The sequence below is a fragment of the Ascaphus truei genome, chromosome 1 (assembly GCF_040206685.1).
Source record: "Ascaphus truei isolate aAscTru1 chromosome 1, aAscTru1.hap1, whole genome shotgun sequence".
NCBI lineage: Eukaryota > Metazoa > Chordata > Amphibia > Anura > Ascaphidae > Ascaphus > Ascaphus truei.
This window is the reverse complement of record NC_134483.1, coordinates 129202498-129224143: the sequence shown is the minus strand read 5'-3', so window position 1 is coordinate 129224143 and position 21646 is coordinate 129202498. Positions and strand designations below refer to the sequence as shown.

Sequence of the window (21646 nt, the reverse complement as noted above, 5' to 3'; positions counted from 1 at the left end):
CCACATGACCCCAGGGAGCCAATAGTGCTACAGCATCTCCCTGCAGAGATTAGATACATTTCGCGGGCTCTGAGCACGTTAGTCAGTCGGCGGAAGGAGCAGCTAGGGGAAGGAGGTAGGGTGCAGGAGTCCCTGCACTAGGCCAGCAGCCCCCTAGGCCCCAGATAGCCCTGAGTCACTAGTAGCTTTCAGTGTTTCAGGGACAGGCCCCAGGTTAGGGACCCTGCCCCTTATTATTCAGAGTCAGTTAGGGATACAGCGGACGCAGCGCGTCCATCCAGAGACCTGGGCTCAGACCTTCGCTGTCGCTGCAGCAGCCATCCGGGTGGGATCGCCACGGACGGAAGTTCCTGTGGTCAGCGGTCATCGGATCCTTTGTGAAGCTCCTTGGCAGGCCCGGGCACTGGAGTGCTCGGCAGGTAACCATCACCAAGTGCACCAACTATACTCTATTATACTTACACGGAACTAGTGACTGCGCAGTCACACATATCTATCTCACGTGAAGGGACATATTGTGTGGGGGTTACTGGACACGGGGTGGGATCACCCGGTGAAAGGGGGTAGTGTCCTGCGAGACGCAGTAGTTAGTGTCTCCTCTAGAGAGGGACACCTGTTGATATATATATGAATAAGTACGGTTGCTACAGTAAAGTTATTGGTTGTTTTACATGCTGTGTGTGTGATATATCTATATTGTCCTGCGACGAACCACTCCCCCCTCCGGTGGGAGCCATCGCAGGTGGAGGCGCTGCACCGAGTACAAGGTTACTCCTATTATTTATACATGCCCCAGGCTCCCCGTGGCGGAGGTTTAGGCCTCCTGTGAGCCTAACAGCACCACACCTGGTAACATTAAGTTCCCCGCACACACATGCTATATGCTATTGGGTGGGGGAATACCTGTTACATGTACAGCACTTATTTTAGACTTACCTGAGTGAGTGGGATAACCTTATGATATTCCTACAATACACTGTTTCTACATATTACCTTTTTGTTTAATTTTATAGTGAATTACTGACCCCATATATCTGAGTGCATACATTGGATTTTTTCACATCCATAGATGGTTCTAGGGTTGATAAATCTGCGCTCCCCACACCTAAGAGGATTTTTGCAACAGAAGACTGAACACACAGTTTGTTAGAGGTCGGAGCTGCGATTTTTGTGTGAGAAGCTGTGAGGATCGAGCGCAGACCCCGCCCCGTCAAACTCTAGTCGCCTGATTGGCTCCAGCCTTGTTTCTGCCTGCTGTGCAGCTCTGCAATTGATTGGCTCTTCCTGCTATTTAGGCTCAGCCTCTTCCACCAGGAAGTTGGCTGAGCATTATTTCTTGTACGTGTGCTTGTCACAAGTACACTGTTTCACTTCACCTTGCCTTGCTTTGACCTCGCTGACTTCTCACTCCTCGACCTCAGCTAGTATCCCCTATGATCCATACCTCTCCACTCCTCGACCTCGGCTTGCTCTCCTACTACTCTGCTCTCCTGCCCTGACCCGGCCACCCACGATGAATAGTCCCACATCTGGATGCGGTTTCACGGCTTCAGGACAGTGTATCACTATCCCCACCTCGGTCTCGCGGTTACAGTATGCTCAGCCACACAAACACGGACCCCGCTGAGGTGGTTCAAGTCCTGGCCCTGCACGCATGCCTGTTCCATAAACTGTAACTATACCTAGACCGGAACGAGAAATGGATTGATCAGCTCCAGACCATCGTACAGTCAGTATCGGAACAGGGACAGCGTTCATCAGCTCCCCCTGCCCACACCGCAGTGGTAGTTCCGGAACCGGTCTCCACACACGCCACATTGGAACCACGACTCCCCACTCCTAACTGGTATGGCGGGGATCCACTTGGCTGTTGGGGTTTCTTAAAACAGTGTTCAATTCAATTTGAACTATCACCCTCCTGGTTTATATCGCAGCGTTCGCAGGTGGCGTACATTATGTCCCTCCTGACGGTTGAAGCCATGGCCTGGGCATCGCCTATTTGGGAAAATAGACCAGACCTCACTAACAACCTGTCACTATTCACTCAGAAACTCCAGCAGGTCTTTGACACAACGGAACGCAATGTGACGGCTTTTTCTTCCCTCTTGCACATCTCACAAGGCTCCTGATCGGTCGCACGCTATGCAATCGAGTTCCGGAGCCTCGCCGCCGGACCGGCTCGAATAACGAGGCATTTGTCACAGTCTTCTGGCAAGGCCGCTCCGAGAACCTCAAGAATGAGCTCTCTGTGCTCGAACAGCCAACGGAGCAGGAGGATCTTATCGGCCTCTGCATCCGCATGGATCAATGGTTGCAGCAATGGAGAGCTGAGAGAGCCCAGCACAGAAGAAGCGTTCGTCCCTTTCAACCTTGTTCAGTTTCCTCCGTCCCGACAACTTCCTAGAGCCAGAGGAACAATGCAGCTGGAAAGTAGTAGGCTCTTGTCAAGCGAAAAATGACACAGTAGAAGCGCCAGATTGTGTATGTACTGTGGTCTTGCTGAACATCAGGCTCTTCTTTGTCCCAATAAGTGGAGAAACACCACTTCCCAGTGAGATCCGGGAAAGTCAGACTGGGAACACTCTGCTCTTCTCCCTCTGGCCTACTGTACCTACGAGGCTCCTGCTTCCTATCAAATTGAACGAGGAATCCTTCGTGGTCAAGATGCATGCCTTCTTGAACTCCGGGTCAGGTGGCAACATCATCGACCAGGGTTTCATCGAGAAACATTGAGTCCCTTTAATTAAGGAGTTAACGGTAGGTTTGGAAGCGATCGATGGTAGCCCCTTCAGCCGGCTTTCATTTCTTTGGAGACGGTCCAAATATGGTTGAAGATGGGTTAGGACCATATGGAGGACATCCAATTTGACGTTATCCACACTCCATCTGTCTAGATCATTCTGGAGTTGCCCTGGCTTCAACGTCATAATCTTCACATTGATTGGACAACATCTCGACTTATCCGCTGGAGATTCCACTGCATGGAGATCTGTTTGGTGCCATCCCAAACTCTTTCAGGGATTACTCTACCATCCAAGGAGATTCCGTCCACCTTACCTATGATCCATGTCTCCTTTAAAGACGTGTTTGACAAGGTTCAGTCCGAGGAGCTACAGCCGAATCGGCCATTTGATTGCTCCATCGATCTGCTGCCCGCTTAAGTCCCTCCCCAAGTGTTGCTCTTATCCACTGTCCCTTCCGGAGACCAGCGTCATGAAGGAGTATATTCTGGAGAATCTCAGAGGGGCTTCATGAGGAATTCATCTTCTCCAGCTTAGGCCCGCTTCTCCATGAAGAAAAAGCACGGGTCACTTTGGCCGTGTATTGATTATCGGGGATTAAACAAAATCACGGTATCCCTTACCTCTCATCTCCTAACTCTTTGACCGGCTGCAGGGAGCATCCATCTTTACTAAATTGGATTTACAAGGAGCATACAGGTGAGCCAACGAGTATTCTAAAACTTGCCTGGGAAAATCTGGGGCTATCACCAACAAGACCCAGGTACATGCTGCAACATTTCAGTGACATTTCTGCAGAAAGACTAATGGCCCACTGCAGGGGTCCCTGGCAATGGTAATGGTAACACAGTGTCACGAGAGAACAGACAATATATCTAATAACCGGGCAAGATTGAACAAGACTAGGATATAGTAAACTGAATGAGTTTATTTCCTATGAGCAGAACAGACAATACATCAAGCAACTAACATTACAGAAATATTTACACTTACTGGGGTTGGACAAGGAGTTATTCAGCCGAATAGCAGCTCCTTAGTTGTTATAGATCACACCAAGCATGACAAGCCCAGGAATAAGGGGTGCAAGCAACGATATAGATGCAGGCCTCCCATTCCTAACATGGCAGTTCAGTTATTGGTGAACAATTATCTTGTCCCAATCACAGGTTGCCAGGTAACGCGAGAAGCCGGGTTTACCCAGCCCCTCATTAATACAACCCTCCCCTGTAGCTACTTGGCCAGCCCATATATAAAAAACTATGACATGATGCCTTCGCTGCATCCTGTCTAGCAAAAATGCTTATTGGGCAGGGGTCTTTCATGTAGGGTGTTACGTTTGACAGGTCACAATGGTTAGTACCCATTTGTGAGATCTGGCTGCATATGCAATGAGGCGAGTCACCTCCATTGATGTACAAGTTTTTTCTCACCTCTGAGGAACTTCTCCACAACAAAGCCTTTCAAGTAGCCTCCTTTGATTGTACAATTACATATCAAAGCGGCCATTTGGCAAGCTTCCAAACCTATCCAAAGTTATAGTAAAAACAGCGATAACTCATAACTATATTTCCCATATATTAAATCAGATTAACAAAATGTATGCAACCTGTGTTCGTTGCATAGGAAAGCATATCCAAATTTCAGTCTTGTAGCACAAACACATACAGAGATATGGTTCTATGGGGTTTACATTATGACAAAAACACAGTTAACCCCTCTCTCCATGTTAATACATAACATAGCAATTAATTCTGCTGAAGTGGGGAATGCAGATCAACATATACACAGATCCCATTAACCCCTCATATCCATATCATGATAACAGGATATATACAATAACTCACAGTACTGCTGGGGAAATACATCTAAGACCTGGGACAATTTGGCTGAAGCGGGGAAATGCAGATCCACATACAGTATACACAATATGGTTAACCCTTTCCCTCCCGACATGATTTATACACACATAGTAATATAACACAGACTGCTGGGGAAATACATCTAAGACCTGGGGCCATTCTGCTGAAGCAGGGGGATGCAGATCAACATATACACCGATCCCATTAACCCCTCATACCCCGATCATGACACACAGCAGGGGTCCCTGGCAGTCCCATTCAAACTGAATGGGACTGCCAGGGACCCCTGCTGTGTTAATCCGATGGGCCATTAGTCTTTCTGCAGAAATGTCAGAAATGTCACTGAAATGTTGCAGCATGTACCCAGCATGTACCTGGGTCTTGTTGGTGATAGCCCCAGATTTTCCCAGGCAAGTTTTAGAATACTCGTTGGCGCACCTGTATAACTTTGTCTCTATCCGCCAGGGGGATGAGTGGAAAACAGCATTCAACACTAGGACGAACACTATGAGTACGTGGTCATGCCGTTCGAGCTGTGTTATGCTCCGGCCGTATTTCAGAACTTTGTTAATGAGATCTTCAGGGATCTTCTCGACAAATATGTTATTGTGTATCTTGACGACATTCTGATTTTCTCTAGATCACCGCAGGAACAACAGGAACATGTGAAGCAAGACCTGAGACGTCTAAGGGAGAATAATCTGTTTGCAAAACTAGAGAAATGCCAGTTTCACCAGTCCAGCACCACCTTGTTGAGTTACATAATTTTGGCTACTGGCTTGGTGATGGATCCAGCGTAGGTAAGGGCCGTTCTGGAGTGGCCACGTGGCTTGAAGCATATTCAGCGCTTTCTGGTATTTGCTAATTACTCCCGCCGGTTCATCCAGAACTTCTCTTCAGTCCTGGCTCCTATCACTGCCTTGACCAGCAAAGGTGCGGACCCTTCACAAAGGTCTCCTCTGAGGCCTTAGTCGCCTTTGAGAGACTCAAGACGGCATTCTCGTCAGACCCAATCTTGGTGGACCTGGATCCCGCCTTACCCTTCACCCTAGAAGAGGGTGCGTCCGATGTCAGGGCAGGGACTGTGCTTTCCCAATGGAAGGACGAGAAGGCGAAACTGCATCCTTGTGTGTTCTAAAAAAAAAATCATCGACAGCGTAACTACGATGTGGGAAACCAGGAGCTTCTGGCTATCAAGATGGCACTACAAGAATGGAGACACCTGCTGGAGGGCACTGAGAATCCTAACACTATCCTCACTAACCACAAGAACTTAATGGTCATTGAGGGTGCCCATAGACTGGGGTCTCGGCAAGCTCGGCATCACTATTTCTCTCTCACTTCAACTTCATTATTTCTTATATCCCTGGCTCCAAAAACATAAAAGTAGCCGCACTCTCCCGACAATTCCTAGTGGACGGCGTAGCCCCTTTCAACGCCTTGGAGGACAATATTCGGGAACAGTCCCAGATCCCTGAGGGCACCGATGTTCCCGAGAATCGCCTCTTCGTGTCGTCAAGCTTCCGATGAAAGGTCATGGAATGGGGTCATATTTCCAAGAGTGCCGGGCATCAAGGAGAGAGGACTTCTGAACTCCTGGAACTGACACTTTTATGGCCCGAGTTCCGTAAGGACGTGAAGACCTTTCTGGCAGCATGAAAGGTTTAAGTTGGGAGAGGGCTTTAGATACAAAGGGGGTAGAAAGAAGGCATCCATGAGCAGAACGCAAGTGTCTGGATGGTGCATAGCGAGAAATTAGGGCTGAGATGTAAAGAGGAGCAGAAGAGTGTAAAGCTTTAAAAGTGAGGAGGAGAATTGAGTGTGAGATGCGGGATTTGATAGGAAGCCAGGAAAGTGATTTCAGCAGGGAAGACGCTGAGACAGATTTAGGAAAGAGTAGTGATTCTGGCAGCAGCATTTAGGATAGATTGTAGGGGAGAGAGGTGAGAGGCAGGAAGGCCGGACAGCAGGAGGTGACAGTAATCGAGACGGGAGAGAATGATGGCCTGAGTCAACGTTTTAGCAGTCGAGTAACAGAGGAAAGGGCGTATCTTTGTAATATTGCGGAGGAAAAAGCGACAGGTTTTAGAGACGTTTTGAATGTGAGAGAGGAGTCGAGTGTGACCCTTAGGCAGCGTGCTTGGGCTACTGGGTGAATTATAGTACTTCCAACAGTAATGTGGAAGGTGGTAGTAGGGCCATTGTTTGGGAGGAAGTATGAGGAGCTATGTTTTTGACATGTTAAGTTTATGTAGGCGTAGGGCCATCCAGGATGATATCGCAGTGAGACATTCAGAAACGTTGGTCTGTATAGCAGGTGTAAGGTATGGGGTTGAAAATTAAATGTGTATGTCATCAGCATAGAGGTGATATTTAAACCCAAGAGATGTGATTAGGTCACTTAATGGGGCTTTTCAAACGATAGAACGCCATCTGCACTATCACACCTTACAGAATAAGCCCTTTAGAGAGGCCTGAAACACACTGCAAATCAATACATTACAGGCTCCTCTGGCACTGAAAATGTGGTATATGTGGTGCTCAGAATCAGACCGGTAACTTCTGTAACATAATTGTGATTGAGACCATAAGCTTGGTGGTCTGGCGACGACGGAGTGCCCCTCAATAAGGCAATAATGCGTAATAGCTGTAGGGGAAGTGACAAGTGGAGTCAGTTGGGACAGCCACTGTGATGTACACAATAATCACCCTAACAGTATATAATTGAAGGAACTATGTCCATTGAATAGCAGGGTTTAGATAAGGCACATTGGCACTTTACCTGCGCATCCGGGGGGGGCACTCTCAGGATCAGTAGCGTGCAGTCCATCAGATAAGAAGTCCAGAAGGATAGTTGGTGTAGATAGAGCACAGCTGCAGACGCCCTGCAATGTGAAGCAGGGAAAACAAAGCCAGGCCACTCCGCAATAGTAACAAAAAGTGTATTAAGCAAGCAAACACATACAGGGAACAAAAATAGAACAGATAGAACGCACCTACGCGTTTCGTACAATAGTACTTTATCAAGGTGAAGCAAGAGTAAAATAACAGCCTATTTATACCCACCTTAAACACTTCTAATCAACTGGGTTGCGGCGTCATGCGCCGGCAGCTGCAAGCAGTCGCGGCAGAGTGACGCGCATTCACAGGGATCAGGGTGTATCAGGCAGTACACAGGGGCTGCCACGTGACCTCCGTCGCATCATAGGGATGACGTCATCAGCGTGCGGCACGTAGGCCAGTCACGCTGACGCAGAATCCATCTCCATTAGTTCGGGATTTGTCACGTGATCCTAATAGTTTTTTTACAACACAAAACTTTATTAGTGAAACATAATATGTAAACAAACAGTAAAAAAACAGTAAAAAAACCAAATCAATGGCTGGTTAATATGATTTCACAAACCGAGTTTTAACAAGAGACTCATTAGACTATTAAGTCACAGACTCCCAGTCTAGGTATAATATATATTATTGTAGAGATTTGATCTATATACTTTCATTGAATAATATATTATAATAATAAACAGATACAGTCATAATACTATACCCATTCCTGGGACCGAAATAGAACCTTGCTAGTTCATGGAGGCTTGTAAAACAGATGTATATATATTATTATTACATCATGATAAAAAACAGTTTGTAGAAATAGAAAACTTGAAGTACAATATACATTTTGAATTTATAATACATCTAAGAGAGGAGAAATATGATACCTATTATGTGTCTTATATACTTTAATTAAGATATGAACACAGACTGGGATTGCATAACTAATATTAAGCAATATCAGACAGTATTTGATACAACTATGATCATTGAAGACCATTATAATAACAAAATATATATATGAAATCAATATAAAATAGGATTAATGAAAAATTAATTAGAAAATTATTACATTATTAAAGAAAAAATTGATTAATAAAATAAAAGTGTAATCAATCAATCAAAATTATTTAATTATTAATGTTAATTTCATAATTGGTAATACATTTGTTAATCAAAAGAGGGGGGGGATAAAAATCATTCATTGCGATATATTCATAAAGTCAACTAAATTAATCGTTTAATAATCATAAAAAATCACAAAAAATGACTTAGATCCCACTCTGTGTTCATACCCAGGGGTATTCTGGTCTTTAGGGTGAAAATCCAATAGGATTCACGTCTGTCTAAATACTTAGTCCTGTCACCACCTCTTGGGAGCATAGGTATTTTTTCAATTCCTTGAAATGAGAAGGAGTTAGTGTTACCTAGTGAGCAATTATGGAAATGGTTAGACACTGGGTGACTCTGATCACCCATCCGTATTAGACGTAAATGCTCCAAAATTCTGATTTTTAGACATCTTGTTGTTCTCCCGACATATTGTCGCCCACATCCACATTGCAGAAGGTAAATTACAAATGTTGAGTTGCAATTTATGAAGGATTTTATGTTATAATTTAAACCAGAATTAAATGAGCAAAATTGTTTGCCATTTTTCATTTTTGAACATACCTTGCAATGTGTACAGGAGTATGTACCGAGGGGTAAATTAGGAACTGCTTTTTTGTCTTCATTAGATTCAAAGAGACATGGGGACAGGCTATTGGACAAAGTTTTGGCTCTTTTGTACACTACGTTAGGACCCGAAATGATATGTGGTTTCAATACTGGATCTAGGGTCAGCACATTCCAATGTTTTTTTAAGATGTTTTTAATTATTGGCGCTTGTTTGCTATACGGGGTAATAAATGAGGGGCTAACATTGTCCCTATTCGGTCTTTGTTCTTTCCTCAACAGCAAACTTCTGTCTAAGTTGGATACTTCCTTTAGTGATCTGTCCAGATCCGCTTTTTTGTAACCTCTATTGAGGAACCTTAAATATAGGTCATTTACTTGATGATTATAGTCAGACTCACTCGAGCAATTTCTCCGAGCTCTGATGAATTGACTCTTGGGTATCCCCCGGAACATGTTTGAAGGATGACAGCTGCTGGGTCTCAGAAAAGTATTTCTTGAGTTGGGTTTCCGATATAATGTAGTTTGAATATTTAAAGTTGTGTCCACATATAAGCAAAGATCTAAATAATTTATGTGTTGTATATGAAACGAATAAGTGAAAGTGAGATTAAAGCTATTAGTGTTTAGTGATGAAATAAATTTGTGCAAAGTAGTGACGTCACCCTCCCAAACAAACAGCAAATCATCGATATACCTCTTATAGAATAAAATGTGCTCCCTATAAATGTTCAGGTCTCCAAACACGTGGAACCGCTCCCACCAACCCATGAAAAGGTTGGCATAGGAGGGGGCAAAGCTTGTCCCCATCGCCGTTCCACGTGTTTGGAGATAATGAACCCCATTAAACAAAAAGAAATTGTGAGTGAGTAAAAAGTGAATCGCATCCAAAATAAAAGTGTTTTGTGCTGGTGATAAATCTGATTTGTTTAAAAAATAATCCACAGCAGTCAAACCATGTTCGTGGGATATCACGGTGTATAAAGACGTAACGTCTAATGTCACCCAGAGTAAATTGCTTTTCCATTTGAAGTCCTCCAGTGTATTTATTAAATGAGTACTGTCTCTAATATAGGACGGGAGCTCTTGTACCATGGGCTGTAGAAAGTGATTCACATACCGTGAGACACCATCTCCCAAAGAATCAATACTGGAGACAATTGGTCTCCCAGGTGGGGAGACCAATGTCTTATGAATCTTCGGGAGATGGTGAAACACGGGTGTGACAGGGAAGGGTTTGTACAGATAATCCATGTCATTATCATTCAGGACACCTAGCATTGAACCCAAGTCTAACAAATGTCTAAGTTCCCTCTGGTATCTTATAGTAGGATCAGATGGTAGTACAGCATAGGAAGACACATCCCGAAGTTGGCGCAATGCCTCCTTAAGGTAGTCATCCCTATGCTGTACTACCACTGCTCCCCCTTTGTCGGCATCGGATCAATTAGTCAACACTGTATCAGTTGAACCTGAATGTATTACTACTAATGTTGATACACATTTTTCAGATGTTACAATGCATGAATCCAATCATATCCAATCTAACATTTTCTCATTTAAGGAGCAATGTCTTATCCGGGACTTAGAAGACCTAGATACTAACCCTATATTTGAATCTGACTACCAATACAATTTCTTGGGAAGATCTAGCTCAGGTCTGAAGAAACAATCATTATTCTACCCCACCTTTGTCAAAGGCAAACATCTTTCCACTTTTGAAAACCTTGTGGAGAGAGACCTAAGATTATTACAGAAAGGTTTTTCTTTCAATACAGGTTATTGTGATATAAAAATCAGTAATCTTAGTTATGACGAATCTATAGCTCTCAATAATCTGAAATGTAATAAATCCTTAATAATAAAAAATGCCGACAAAGGGGGAGCAGTGGTAGTACAGCATAGGGATGACTACCTTAAGGAGGCATTGCGCCAACTTCGGGATGTGTCTTCCTATGCTGTACTACCATCTGATCCTACTATAAGATACCAGAGGGAACTTAGACATTTGTTAGACTTGGGTTCAATGCTAGGTGTCCTGAATGATAATGACATGGATTATCTGTACAAACCCTTCCCTGTCACACCCGTGTTTCACCATCTCCCGAAGATTCATAAGACATTGGTCTCCCCACCTGGGAGACCAATTGTCTCCAGTATTGATTCTTTGGGAGATGGTGTCTCACGGTATGTGAATCACTTTCTACAGCCCATGGTACAAGAGCTCCCGTCCTATATTAGAGACAGTACTCATTTAATAAATACACTGGAGGACTTCAAATGGAAAAGCAATTTACTCTGGGAGACATTAGACGTTACGTCTTTATACACCGTGATATCCCACGAACATGGTTTGACTGCTGTGGATTATTTTTTAAACAAATCAGATTTATCACCAGCACAAAACACTTTTATTTTGGATGCGATTCACTTTTTACTCACTCACAATTTCTTTTTGTTTAATGGGGTTCATTATCTCCAAACACGTGGAACGGCGATGGGGACAAGCTTTGCCCCCTCCTATGCCAACCTTTTCATGGGTTGGTGGGAGCGGTTCCACGTGTTTGGAGACCTGAACATTTATAGGGAGCACATTTTATTCTATAAGAGGTATATCGATGATTTGCTGTTTGTTTGGGAGGGTGACGTCACTACTTTGCACAAATTTATTTCATCACTAAACACTAATAGCTTTAATCTCACTTTCACTTATTCGTTTCATATACAACACATAAATTATTTAGATCTTTGCTTATATGTGGACACAACTTTAAATATTCAAACTACATTATATCGGAAACCCAACTCAAGAAATACTTTTCTGAGACCCAGCAGCTGTCATCCTTCAAACATGTTCCGGGGGATACCCAAGAGTCAATTCATCAGAGCTCGGAGAAATTGCTCGAGTGAGTCTGACTATAATCATCAAGTAAATGACCTATATTTAAGGTTCCTCAATAGAGGTTACAAAAAAGCGGATCTGGACAGATCACTAAAGGAAGTATCCAACTTAGACAGAAGTTTGCTGTTGAGGAAAGAACAAAGACCGAATAGGGACAATGTTAGCCCCTCATTTATTACCCCGTATAGCAAACAAGCGCCAATAATTAAAAACATCTTAAAAAAACATTGGAATGTGCTGACCCTAGATCCAGTATTGAAACCACATATCATTTCGGGTCCTAACGTAGTGTACAAAAGAGCCAAAACTTTGTCCAATAGCCTGTCCCCTAGTCTCTTTGAATCTAATGAAGACAAAAAAGCAGTTCCTAATTTACCCCTCGGTACATACTCCTGTACACATTGCAAGGTATGTTCAAAAATGAAAAATGGCAAACAATTTTGCTCATTTAATTCTGGTTTAAATTATAACATAAAATCCTTCATAAATTGCAACTCAACATTTGTAATTTACCTTCTGCAATGTGGATGTGGGCGACAATATGTCGGGAGAACAACAAGATGTCTAAAAATCAGAATTTTGGAGCATTTACGTCTAATACGGATGGGTGATCAGAGTCACCCAGTGTCTAACCATTTCCATAATTGCTCACTAGGTAACACTAACTCCTTCTCATTTCAAGGAATTGAAAAAATACCTATGCTCCCAAGAGGTGGTGACAGGACTAAGTATTTAGACAGACGTGAATCCTATTGGATTTTCACCCTAAAGACCAGAATACCCCTGGGTATGAACACAGAGTGGGATCTAAGTCATTTTTTGTGATTTTTTATGATTATTAAACGATTAATTTAGTTGACTTTATGAATATATCGCAATGAATGATTTTTATCCCCCCCCTCTTTTGATTAACAAATGTATTACCAATTATGAAATTAACATTAATAATTAAATAATTTTGATTGATTGATTACACTTTTATTTTATTAATCAATTTTTTCTTTAATAATGTAATAATTTTCTAATTAATTTTTCATTAATCCTATTTTATATTGATTTCATATATATATTTTGTTATTATAATGGTCTTCAATGATCATAGTTGTATCAAATACTGTCTGATATTGCTTAATATTAGTTATGCAATCCCAGTCTGTGTTCATATCTTAATTAAAGTATATAAGACACATAATAGGTATCATATTTCTCCTCTCTTAGATGTATTATAAATTCAAAATGTATATTGTACTTCAAGTTTTCTATTTCTACAAACTGTTTTTTATCATGATGTAATAATAATATATATACATCTGTTTTACAAGCCTCCATGAACTAGCAAGGTTCTATTTCGGTCCCAGGAATGGGTATAGTATTATGACTGTATCTGTTTATTATTATAATATATTATTCAATGAAAGTATATAGATCAAATCTCTACAATAATATATATTATACCTAGACTGGGAGTCTGTGACTTAATAGTCTAATGAGTCTCTTGTTAAAACTCGGTTTGTGAAATCATATTAACCAGCCATTGATTTGGTTTTTTTACTGTTTTTTTACTGTTTGTTTACATATTATGTTTCACTAATAAAGTTTTGTGTTGTAAAAAAACTATTAGGATCACGTGACATATCCCGAACTAATGGAGATGGACTCTGCGTCAGCGTGACTGGCCTACGTGCCGCACGCTGATGACGTCATCCCTATGATGCGACGGAGGTCACGTGGCAGCCCCTGTGTACTGCCTGATACACCCTGATCCCTGTGAATGCGCGTCACTCTGCCGCGACTGCTTGCAGCTGCCGGCGCATGACGCCGCAACCCAGTTGATTAGAAGTGTTTAAGGTGGGTATAAATAGGCTGTTATTTTACTCTTGCTTCACCTTGATAAAGTACTATTGTACGAAACGCGTAGGTGCGTTCTATCTGTTCTATTTTTGTTCCCTGTATGTGTTTGCTTGCTTAATACACTTTTTGTTACTATTGCGGAGTGGCCTGGCTTTGTTTTCCCTGCTTCACATTGCAGGGCGTCTGCAGCTGTGCTCTATCTACACCAACTATCCTCTGGCACTGAAGGGTTTTTTTTTGTCTAAATTATTTTATTAACTGAATTTAAAATAATATATGTGTTATTTTCTTATACTAGTTATTTGCAACCTTTTGGTGAAATGTGGAGTCCTTCAAAAATGTACTGTGACTTAAAATAAAATATATTGTGACTTAGTGGAATCCCATACCCCTTGCCCCACATAAGCAAAAAATACGATTGCTGTGGTTGAAATTATATTTGTGAACAAAAGAACAACTACAGTATCTATCTTATATTTCATTCTTTAACAGTACAGTACAGAACAGTACAGTACAGAATGTTTTAAAAATAAATACTTTAAATTATTGAAATAAAATGTTTGAGTCTTAAAAGAGTAAAACATTCAGCTTTTACCAAATTGCCTTCCGGGAACCCATGGTAACCACCCTTTGAACCACACAGTTCCACGGAACACAGGTTGAAAAACACTATATAATACCTTTCCCCATATACAATATGAGCCAACACAGCAATTCATTCAAGATCATGTCCCTATTGTTGTATAGTGCCTCCTTCTGACATTTTTCATTGACTTTCTGTACCTCTGACTTGGATCATCTTGGTGACATTTCCCACATATTCATACAGAAGGACAAGGTTACATTCAGGGATATCAATCCCTTCATCAGCCACTGATGTAGCTATCAGCATCTTGCTCTCTTTAGTGGTTTTGAATGCATTCAGCACACCTTTTTGACTTGGTAAGGTCATGCCTACAGAAAAGGAGACAACGTGGTATTGAGAAGTAGAGAGACGTGCAAGGTTGCACGCTGTATGTTTTGCTTCACAAATGTTCATGCAAATGTATTAAAAAATGCAATTTAAACAAATACTGTATGTTTCAAAATTAGGAGTTCAAACGTTTGTATTGAAGTGTGATATTGCCAGTTGGGACCACATGATAACTTCCATTTACATGAATAGGACTTTATGTGCTATAGTCTCTGATTGGTATTATCGCACTTTAATGAATATCCTCCCAAACATAAAAAAAATCAGTAATTTTGCTAATGTGTACATTTGTACTCATCTGTACCAAGGACATCTTATTGTGAGATATTTTACAGTTAAAAAATATTTACTAGCTGTAACTCAGGTAACATTACATACGTTACTAAAAAAGCTTTCAAACAATCTACCGAGCTGTGACACAGAAAACAGCTCACTCAATAATTTATATGATACAATGCCAAAGGGCTACTTTACCCATCAATTATTTTTGGGTACAAGTAAATACACTATGGCTGAGGTTCCCATATTTACACAACTCACCAGATAAACAAGACCGTGTTTTGTGACCCAAACCATTAACATGGAAGCTGTATCTTTCTGTTGTGAGTATTAACATGCCAACCCCCTGCCTAACTCTAGGACAAGACTTGGGAGATAAGTAGTGGGGGTTTAACTTTGTAGGGCCATATTCTATATATTCCAAAGTAGACATTCAAGCCGTTTTCATCCACAAATTCCCATTGAAGCCAATTGAAACGACCCAAACAGCTGCTTTGTTGGATATAGAATAAGGCCCTTAACCCTTTGGACCCCCTGAGGGTCCTCCCTGGTCACAGACATAAAGAGACTTTCAACAATCCAGTAATAAATTGCTCCCTATCGCTTTAAACCACATACAAACCTTTATCTTACCAAACCCCTCTCGCTCCTCTACCTTTCAACCCTTCCCAACAGGTTTGGATCCTAAGGCCTTCATGTCTGGTATACAAAGGGATATGCTTAAAGGACAAGCTTAACGTTAGACTTAACATTAGTCCTTTCTCCAAGAGGATTAAGAAATCCCTGACAAAGAATGCTACAGGTACCTTCACATATAGCATGTACAGCATTTTTTCCTCTTTACCAATCTTTACCATAAACCCCTCCCAACATGTCTGGCTTAAGGAAGATGAATTGTTTATCTCGTTATGGTGAATCTACTTCTCTTAATAATGCACCACTTCTAGAGTCTAAACCAATGCATTATTCTCATGACAATATTCAGCCGTAAACCTTGCTCACATTAACTCATGGTCACAGTACCTGAGCTACCACGTGTCCTGCCACGTCCTATCAACATGTCTGGGTTCAAGAAGCTGAGTGCTGGAGTCTCTTCAATCCAAAGCTTTAAAGCCTGCAAATGAAAGCAAACCAATACTGTAGGTCCTTTGAGACTTCTATTTAACAAAGAACATTTGAGTTAATTATTTCAGGTTAAGTGTGTTGTAACTCTCTTACTGAAGGCATAATTTAAACTTGCATGTTACTACTATATATCTGTTCTAACATTTAACCTTGAATGTGAATGTATTTAACAATCATACACGGCTGTTTTATTTGATCATAACGGAAAATTTGGGCAAAACATATAGACATTAGTGAACACGTTTAATGGGTCTTAATAATTTCTTGGAAAGCAACAGCATTCAAATGAACAAAACGGATAATTGCTAACATACCTTTATTCTATCGGATAGACATAAATCATTATTGTAACTCAAATCTAATCAATCTCTCATCCAAGACCAAAAGGGTCAATGCCGATAACATAGTTGTAAATGTTTCTGTACCCAAATTTAGAACATTTGAGTGATGTAGACAAAATAATGACATCTTAATGGTAATATTTAAGCTTCACTGATTGAGACTCCATTAAAGAAACCTATGAAGCTATTTATTATGGAGTCCGACAACTTTCCAGTGCTTGAGAAGAGAGGTCTGCTCCATTCAAATGATTAGGACTAAAATGTTCTCCAACACGGTAGCCTGTTTCACGGCATATTGAATACAAGCCTACAGTATGTGAATGACACTCACGGCTGGAAATGAGTGAGATTCATACTAAATAGATTATACTATTATACAGTGAGTTAGATTCACTTCACATGAGTTAGAGTTAGAGAAAATGAGTGGGATTCACTAAGTGAGAAATGGAAACAATTGGGGTTATTCAATAAAGTGCAAGTGTCAGAACAGCACTTTCACGTTGTAATAAATAACCCCAACGAGTGAGACTTCCTATAAGTAAAATAAACTTGTGCTGCTATCATATGGCATCACAATGAATAACCAAACTGAGCTGCTATGTAAGTTGAAAACCATAAAGGCATTTAACCAGTAGCTTTGTCTACTAGTAATAGTCTAGTTTGTGTGCTGTGAAGAAAAAAGCAGCTAACATTTCCCAGTCATTTAATAAAAGTCTCCTCACCGACACCAAGGCCCTACTCTTGACGAAGAGCAGTGTGCGCGTCTGTGGGCTCTCAGTATAGACCTCTCCCAATATGAACTTTATCTCGTCCAGCTTTGGGTTCTCGTTTAAATTGTCACTTGAAATTTTCAACAACTCTGGCTGTTTAGCTGCAAAAGGAAACAAAAATTATATGGGGGTTCCCAGAAGTAAAAAGATTGGTCGGCTCCGGAGGAACCCGTTTCAGTTCATACAAAAAACAGTTAAGAGGGAGGGGAGGCAATTGCAGCTTTAAACAGAAAAACTGGACTTAGACTGGTCACCTTCATCAGCATTTGTAACAACAAAATGAAACCGAGTAGGCAGTTATCTACCTTTAAAAATAATTTCATATAAATTTGACACTAAAATTGATTAACTAGATGCATGCATCCAGCAGTTCTTACAATGTCTTAAACAAATAATGTTCCTACAGTACACAGTTCCTAAACACAGACAATAATTCCAACACAGAAGATATCAAATTTGCCAAGGAACCTATTACATGTGCCATATAGAAAACCTAAAGAGCTCTGAGAGTCAGCTGCATGGATTATAATGGATCTACTGCTTCGTCACCTTAGTGTATTAATACAATGTTGCTTGCCAATGAGATAATGTCTACTGCTCTACGTTACATACTGTACCTTCAAAATTCTTCGCTAGCTGCTCCTCTATGTGGTCGTAGGCTCCATTTCTGACATTGTGGAAAAAGTTTTGCAAATACTCCAAGGCATCTTTAGTACGGGCGTCATCATTGATCATCAGAGAATCATTGTATTTCTGTTGTAAAGAACATCGTTTGCAAGAAGCATTCACAAGCACCAAAAAAATTACAAAGACTACACAAAACACAGCGGACATTTGAGGGAGATTTTGAAATTGGAGTAAGGGAACTTTTGACAAACAGAAAAATTATACAATTTTCTGTTACATATCAAGACGTTTCCCAGGTACATGAGTGATTTCCCTTATGAAGCCACCTTCTTGAAGATGACACAATAGTTTAGCCTTAATTATAACAGATTTTGTTCCTTGTAAGAAAAATATCTAATATCTCCACCCACATGGATCCATGCTGATAATTCCAATTCATTTCACACAGACCACTTAAGTCTTCAATCAAGAGCAACACTCTTGGAAATTACCAAATTTATAAGAAATAAAATACAATGTGCCCTACTGATAAAATGTTACATTATTACGTGTCCAATGAAAATTCCCGATAAAATTGAATGCACTGATGTGTCATCTCTCATTGGAGACCTTCTCAAATCCATCCAGCCTTACATATGAATATGATATATATTGATGATGCAAATAACCTAATCTGGTTTAGGGTGCTGAGGAATGGTTGTAGAATCCCTGTGTTGTAGGCTATATAATACTACGGGAAAGGTTCTGTATTACCACAAATAGAAAATTAAGTGTGAGATGTCCCTACATTTTCTGTATTGTACAAGTTATGTTATATGGGAACCCAAAAAATAAGCAACTAAAAAATCCATACTATGGGGAAAAGTTACTTTTTTTGTAGAACAAACTGAAAACATTTCACTGGTATGCAGATTGGTGCTTAATCAAGTTAGATGGTTTTCTAAGGAAAATTACATAGTTACATAGTAAGTGAGGTTGAAAAAAGACATGCGTTCATCAAGTTCAACTTATGCTAAAATGTAGACAACAGATACTTTATCCTATATCTATACTTACAGTATATTGATCCAGAGGAAGGCAACAAAAAACCCCAGTGACATATCATCCAATGACATCTCAGAAGGGGAAAAATAAATTATTTCCTGACTCCAAAAATTGCCAATCAGATTACTCCCTGGATCAACATCCTTCTCATGTACAGGCATACCCCGCATTAACGTACGCAATGGGACCGGAGCATGTATGTAAAGTGAAAATGTACTTAAAGTGAAGCACTACCTTTTTCCCACTTATCGATGCATGTACTGTACTGCAATGGTCATATACGTGCATAACTGATGTAAATAACGCATTTGTATAGTCTCCCCGCTTGCACACTGCTTCGGTACAGGTAGGAAGCCAGTATTGCTGTTCAGGATGTGCTGACAGGTGCATGCGTGAGCTGCCGTTTTCCTATTGAGCGATATGTACTTACTCGTGAGTGTACTTAAAGTGAGTGTCCTTAAACCGGGGTATGCCTGTATATTTATTTGGTATATCCCTGTATACCTTTCCTTTCTAAAAAAGATGCACAACTTTTTTAGCACAAATCTATTGTATCTGCCATCACAGTCTCCATGGGTAATGAATTCCCCATTTTAACTGACCTTACTGTAAAGAACCCTTTCCTTTGTTGCTGGTGAAAGCTCATTTCCTCCAACCTCAAGGGATGACCCAGAGTCCTTTGTACTGTCCTTGGGATAAATAGTTCTTTTAAAAGCTCCTTGTAGTGTCCCCAAATATATTTGTATATAGTTATCATACCCCCTCTTAGACGCCTCTTTTCTAATGTAAATAAATCTAATTTAGCTAGCCTCTCCTCATAAGTTAGATTGTCCATCCCCTTTATTAATTTGGTGGCTCTTCTCTGCACTCTCTCTAGTTCCATAATGTATTTTCTAAGGAGTGGTGCCCAAAAATGTACTACATATTCAAGGTGTGGTCTTACTAATACTTTGTAAAGGGGCATAATTATGTTTACTTCCTTTCCATCCATTGCCCATTTAATGCAAGATAAGATCTTGTTTGCCTTTGCAGCTACTGCATGACTTTGGGCACTATTGCTAAATCTGCTGTCTACCAGCACTCCTAAATCCTTCTCCATCAACGATTCCCCTAATTTATCCCCATTTAATCTGTAAGTCGCCTGTTTATTCTTGCTTCTCAAATGCATAACCTTACATTGTCTGTATTAAACCTCATCTGCCATTTACCTGCCCAAGTTTCCAGTCTCTCCAAGTCTTTCTGGAGAGAAATTACATTCTGCTCTGATTCTACTACCTTACACAATTTAGTGTCATCAGCAAAGATGGAGACTTTGCTCTCGATACCAACCTCAAGGTCATTAAAAAACAAGTTAAAAAGAAGCAATCCCAGTACCGATCCCTGAGGTACTCCACTCACGACTTTAGCCCAACCTGAAAAAGTTCCATTTATGATAACCCTCTGTTGTCCATCCTTCAACTAGTTTTCAATCCAGGTGCATATATTTTTACTGAGTACCATTTGCTTTATTTTGTACACCAACCTCTTGTGTGGAACTGTATTAAAAGCCTTTGCAAAATCTAAGTAGACTACATCAACTGCATTACCCTGGTCTAAATTCCTACTTACCTCCTCAAAGAAACAAATAAGGTTAGTTTGGCATGATCTATCCTTCATAAAGTAATTACTAATATTTTGTTATTATTTGTTGTTATAGTTTCTTCATAAACTATATTACTAATAATTTTGTTTTCCAGTAGGTATTCCTGAATTATCCTGTATTAAACCTTCAAGTAGTTTCTCCACTATTGAATTCAGGCTTATAGGTCTGTAATTCGCCGGTTGTGATCTAGCTCCCTTTTTAAATATAGGCACCACATCTGCTTTACGCTAATCTTGTGGTACTGAGCCTATGAAAATGGAGTCCTTGAATATTAAATGTAATGGTTTGGCTATTACTGAACTTAACTCCCTGAGAACTCTTAGATATACGCCATCAGGGCCACCTGCCTTATTTACTTTATTTTTATCAAGCCGCCTATGAACTTCTTCCTCAGTTAACCAATTGTTCATTAATATAGAGTTTGTGGCTTCCTCCTGCGGCACTACAATTGAAATTGATTCTTCCCTGGTAAACACAGAGGCAAAGAATTTGTTAAATATCTCTGCTTTTTCCTTACCTCCAATAATCTGCCTGCCCACCTCACACTGAAAGGGTCCTATATTTACTTTTCTGATTTTTTATTTATTAAGGTACTTAAAGAACTTTTTAGGGTTGGTCATACTTTCTATTGCAATCCTTTTTTCATTATCCATTTTTGTTAATTTAATTCCCCTTTTTGCAATTTGTGTTACATTCCTTGTAATTCTGATATGCTGGCTCTGTCCCTTCTGACTTCAAGAATCTAAACGCCTTCCTCTTCTTTTCCATTTCCTCTTCTGCCTGTTTATTCAGCCACATTGGTTTAGCCGTATTTCTTTTATACTTATTACCCAAGGGTATACACTGATAAGTGTGTTTTTCTAATAATGTTTTAAAGACTGCATATTTATCTTCTACATTTTCCCCTGCAAAAACATTATCACAATTTATTCCTTGTATTTTAGACCTCAGTTTATTAAAATCTGCCTTTCTAAAGTATAAAG

At 40.5% G+C, this 21646-nt stretch overlaps 1 protein-coding gene across 1 annotated transcript in view; it reads right to left on the bottom strand.

Moving 5' to 3' along the window:
* RIGI (RNA sensor RIG-I) overlaps window positions 1–21646 on the bottom strand; it is an 87202-nt gene that overhangs the window by 9324 nt on the left and 56232 nt on the right. Inside the window, exons 15-18 of the mRNA XM_075594713.1 lie at window positions 17968–18103; window positions 17303–17451; window positions 16138–16228; window positions 14646–14816 (exon numbers count right to left, since the gene is read on the bottom strand). Coding sequence (XP_075450828.1) covers window positions 14646–14816; window positions 16138–16228; window positions 17303–17451; window positions 17968–18103 — 547 coding nt within the window. The remainder of the gene's footprint in view (window positions 1–14645; window positions 14817–16137; window positions 16229–17302; window positions 17452–17967; window positions 18104–21646) is intronic.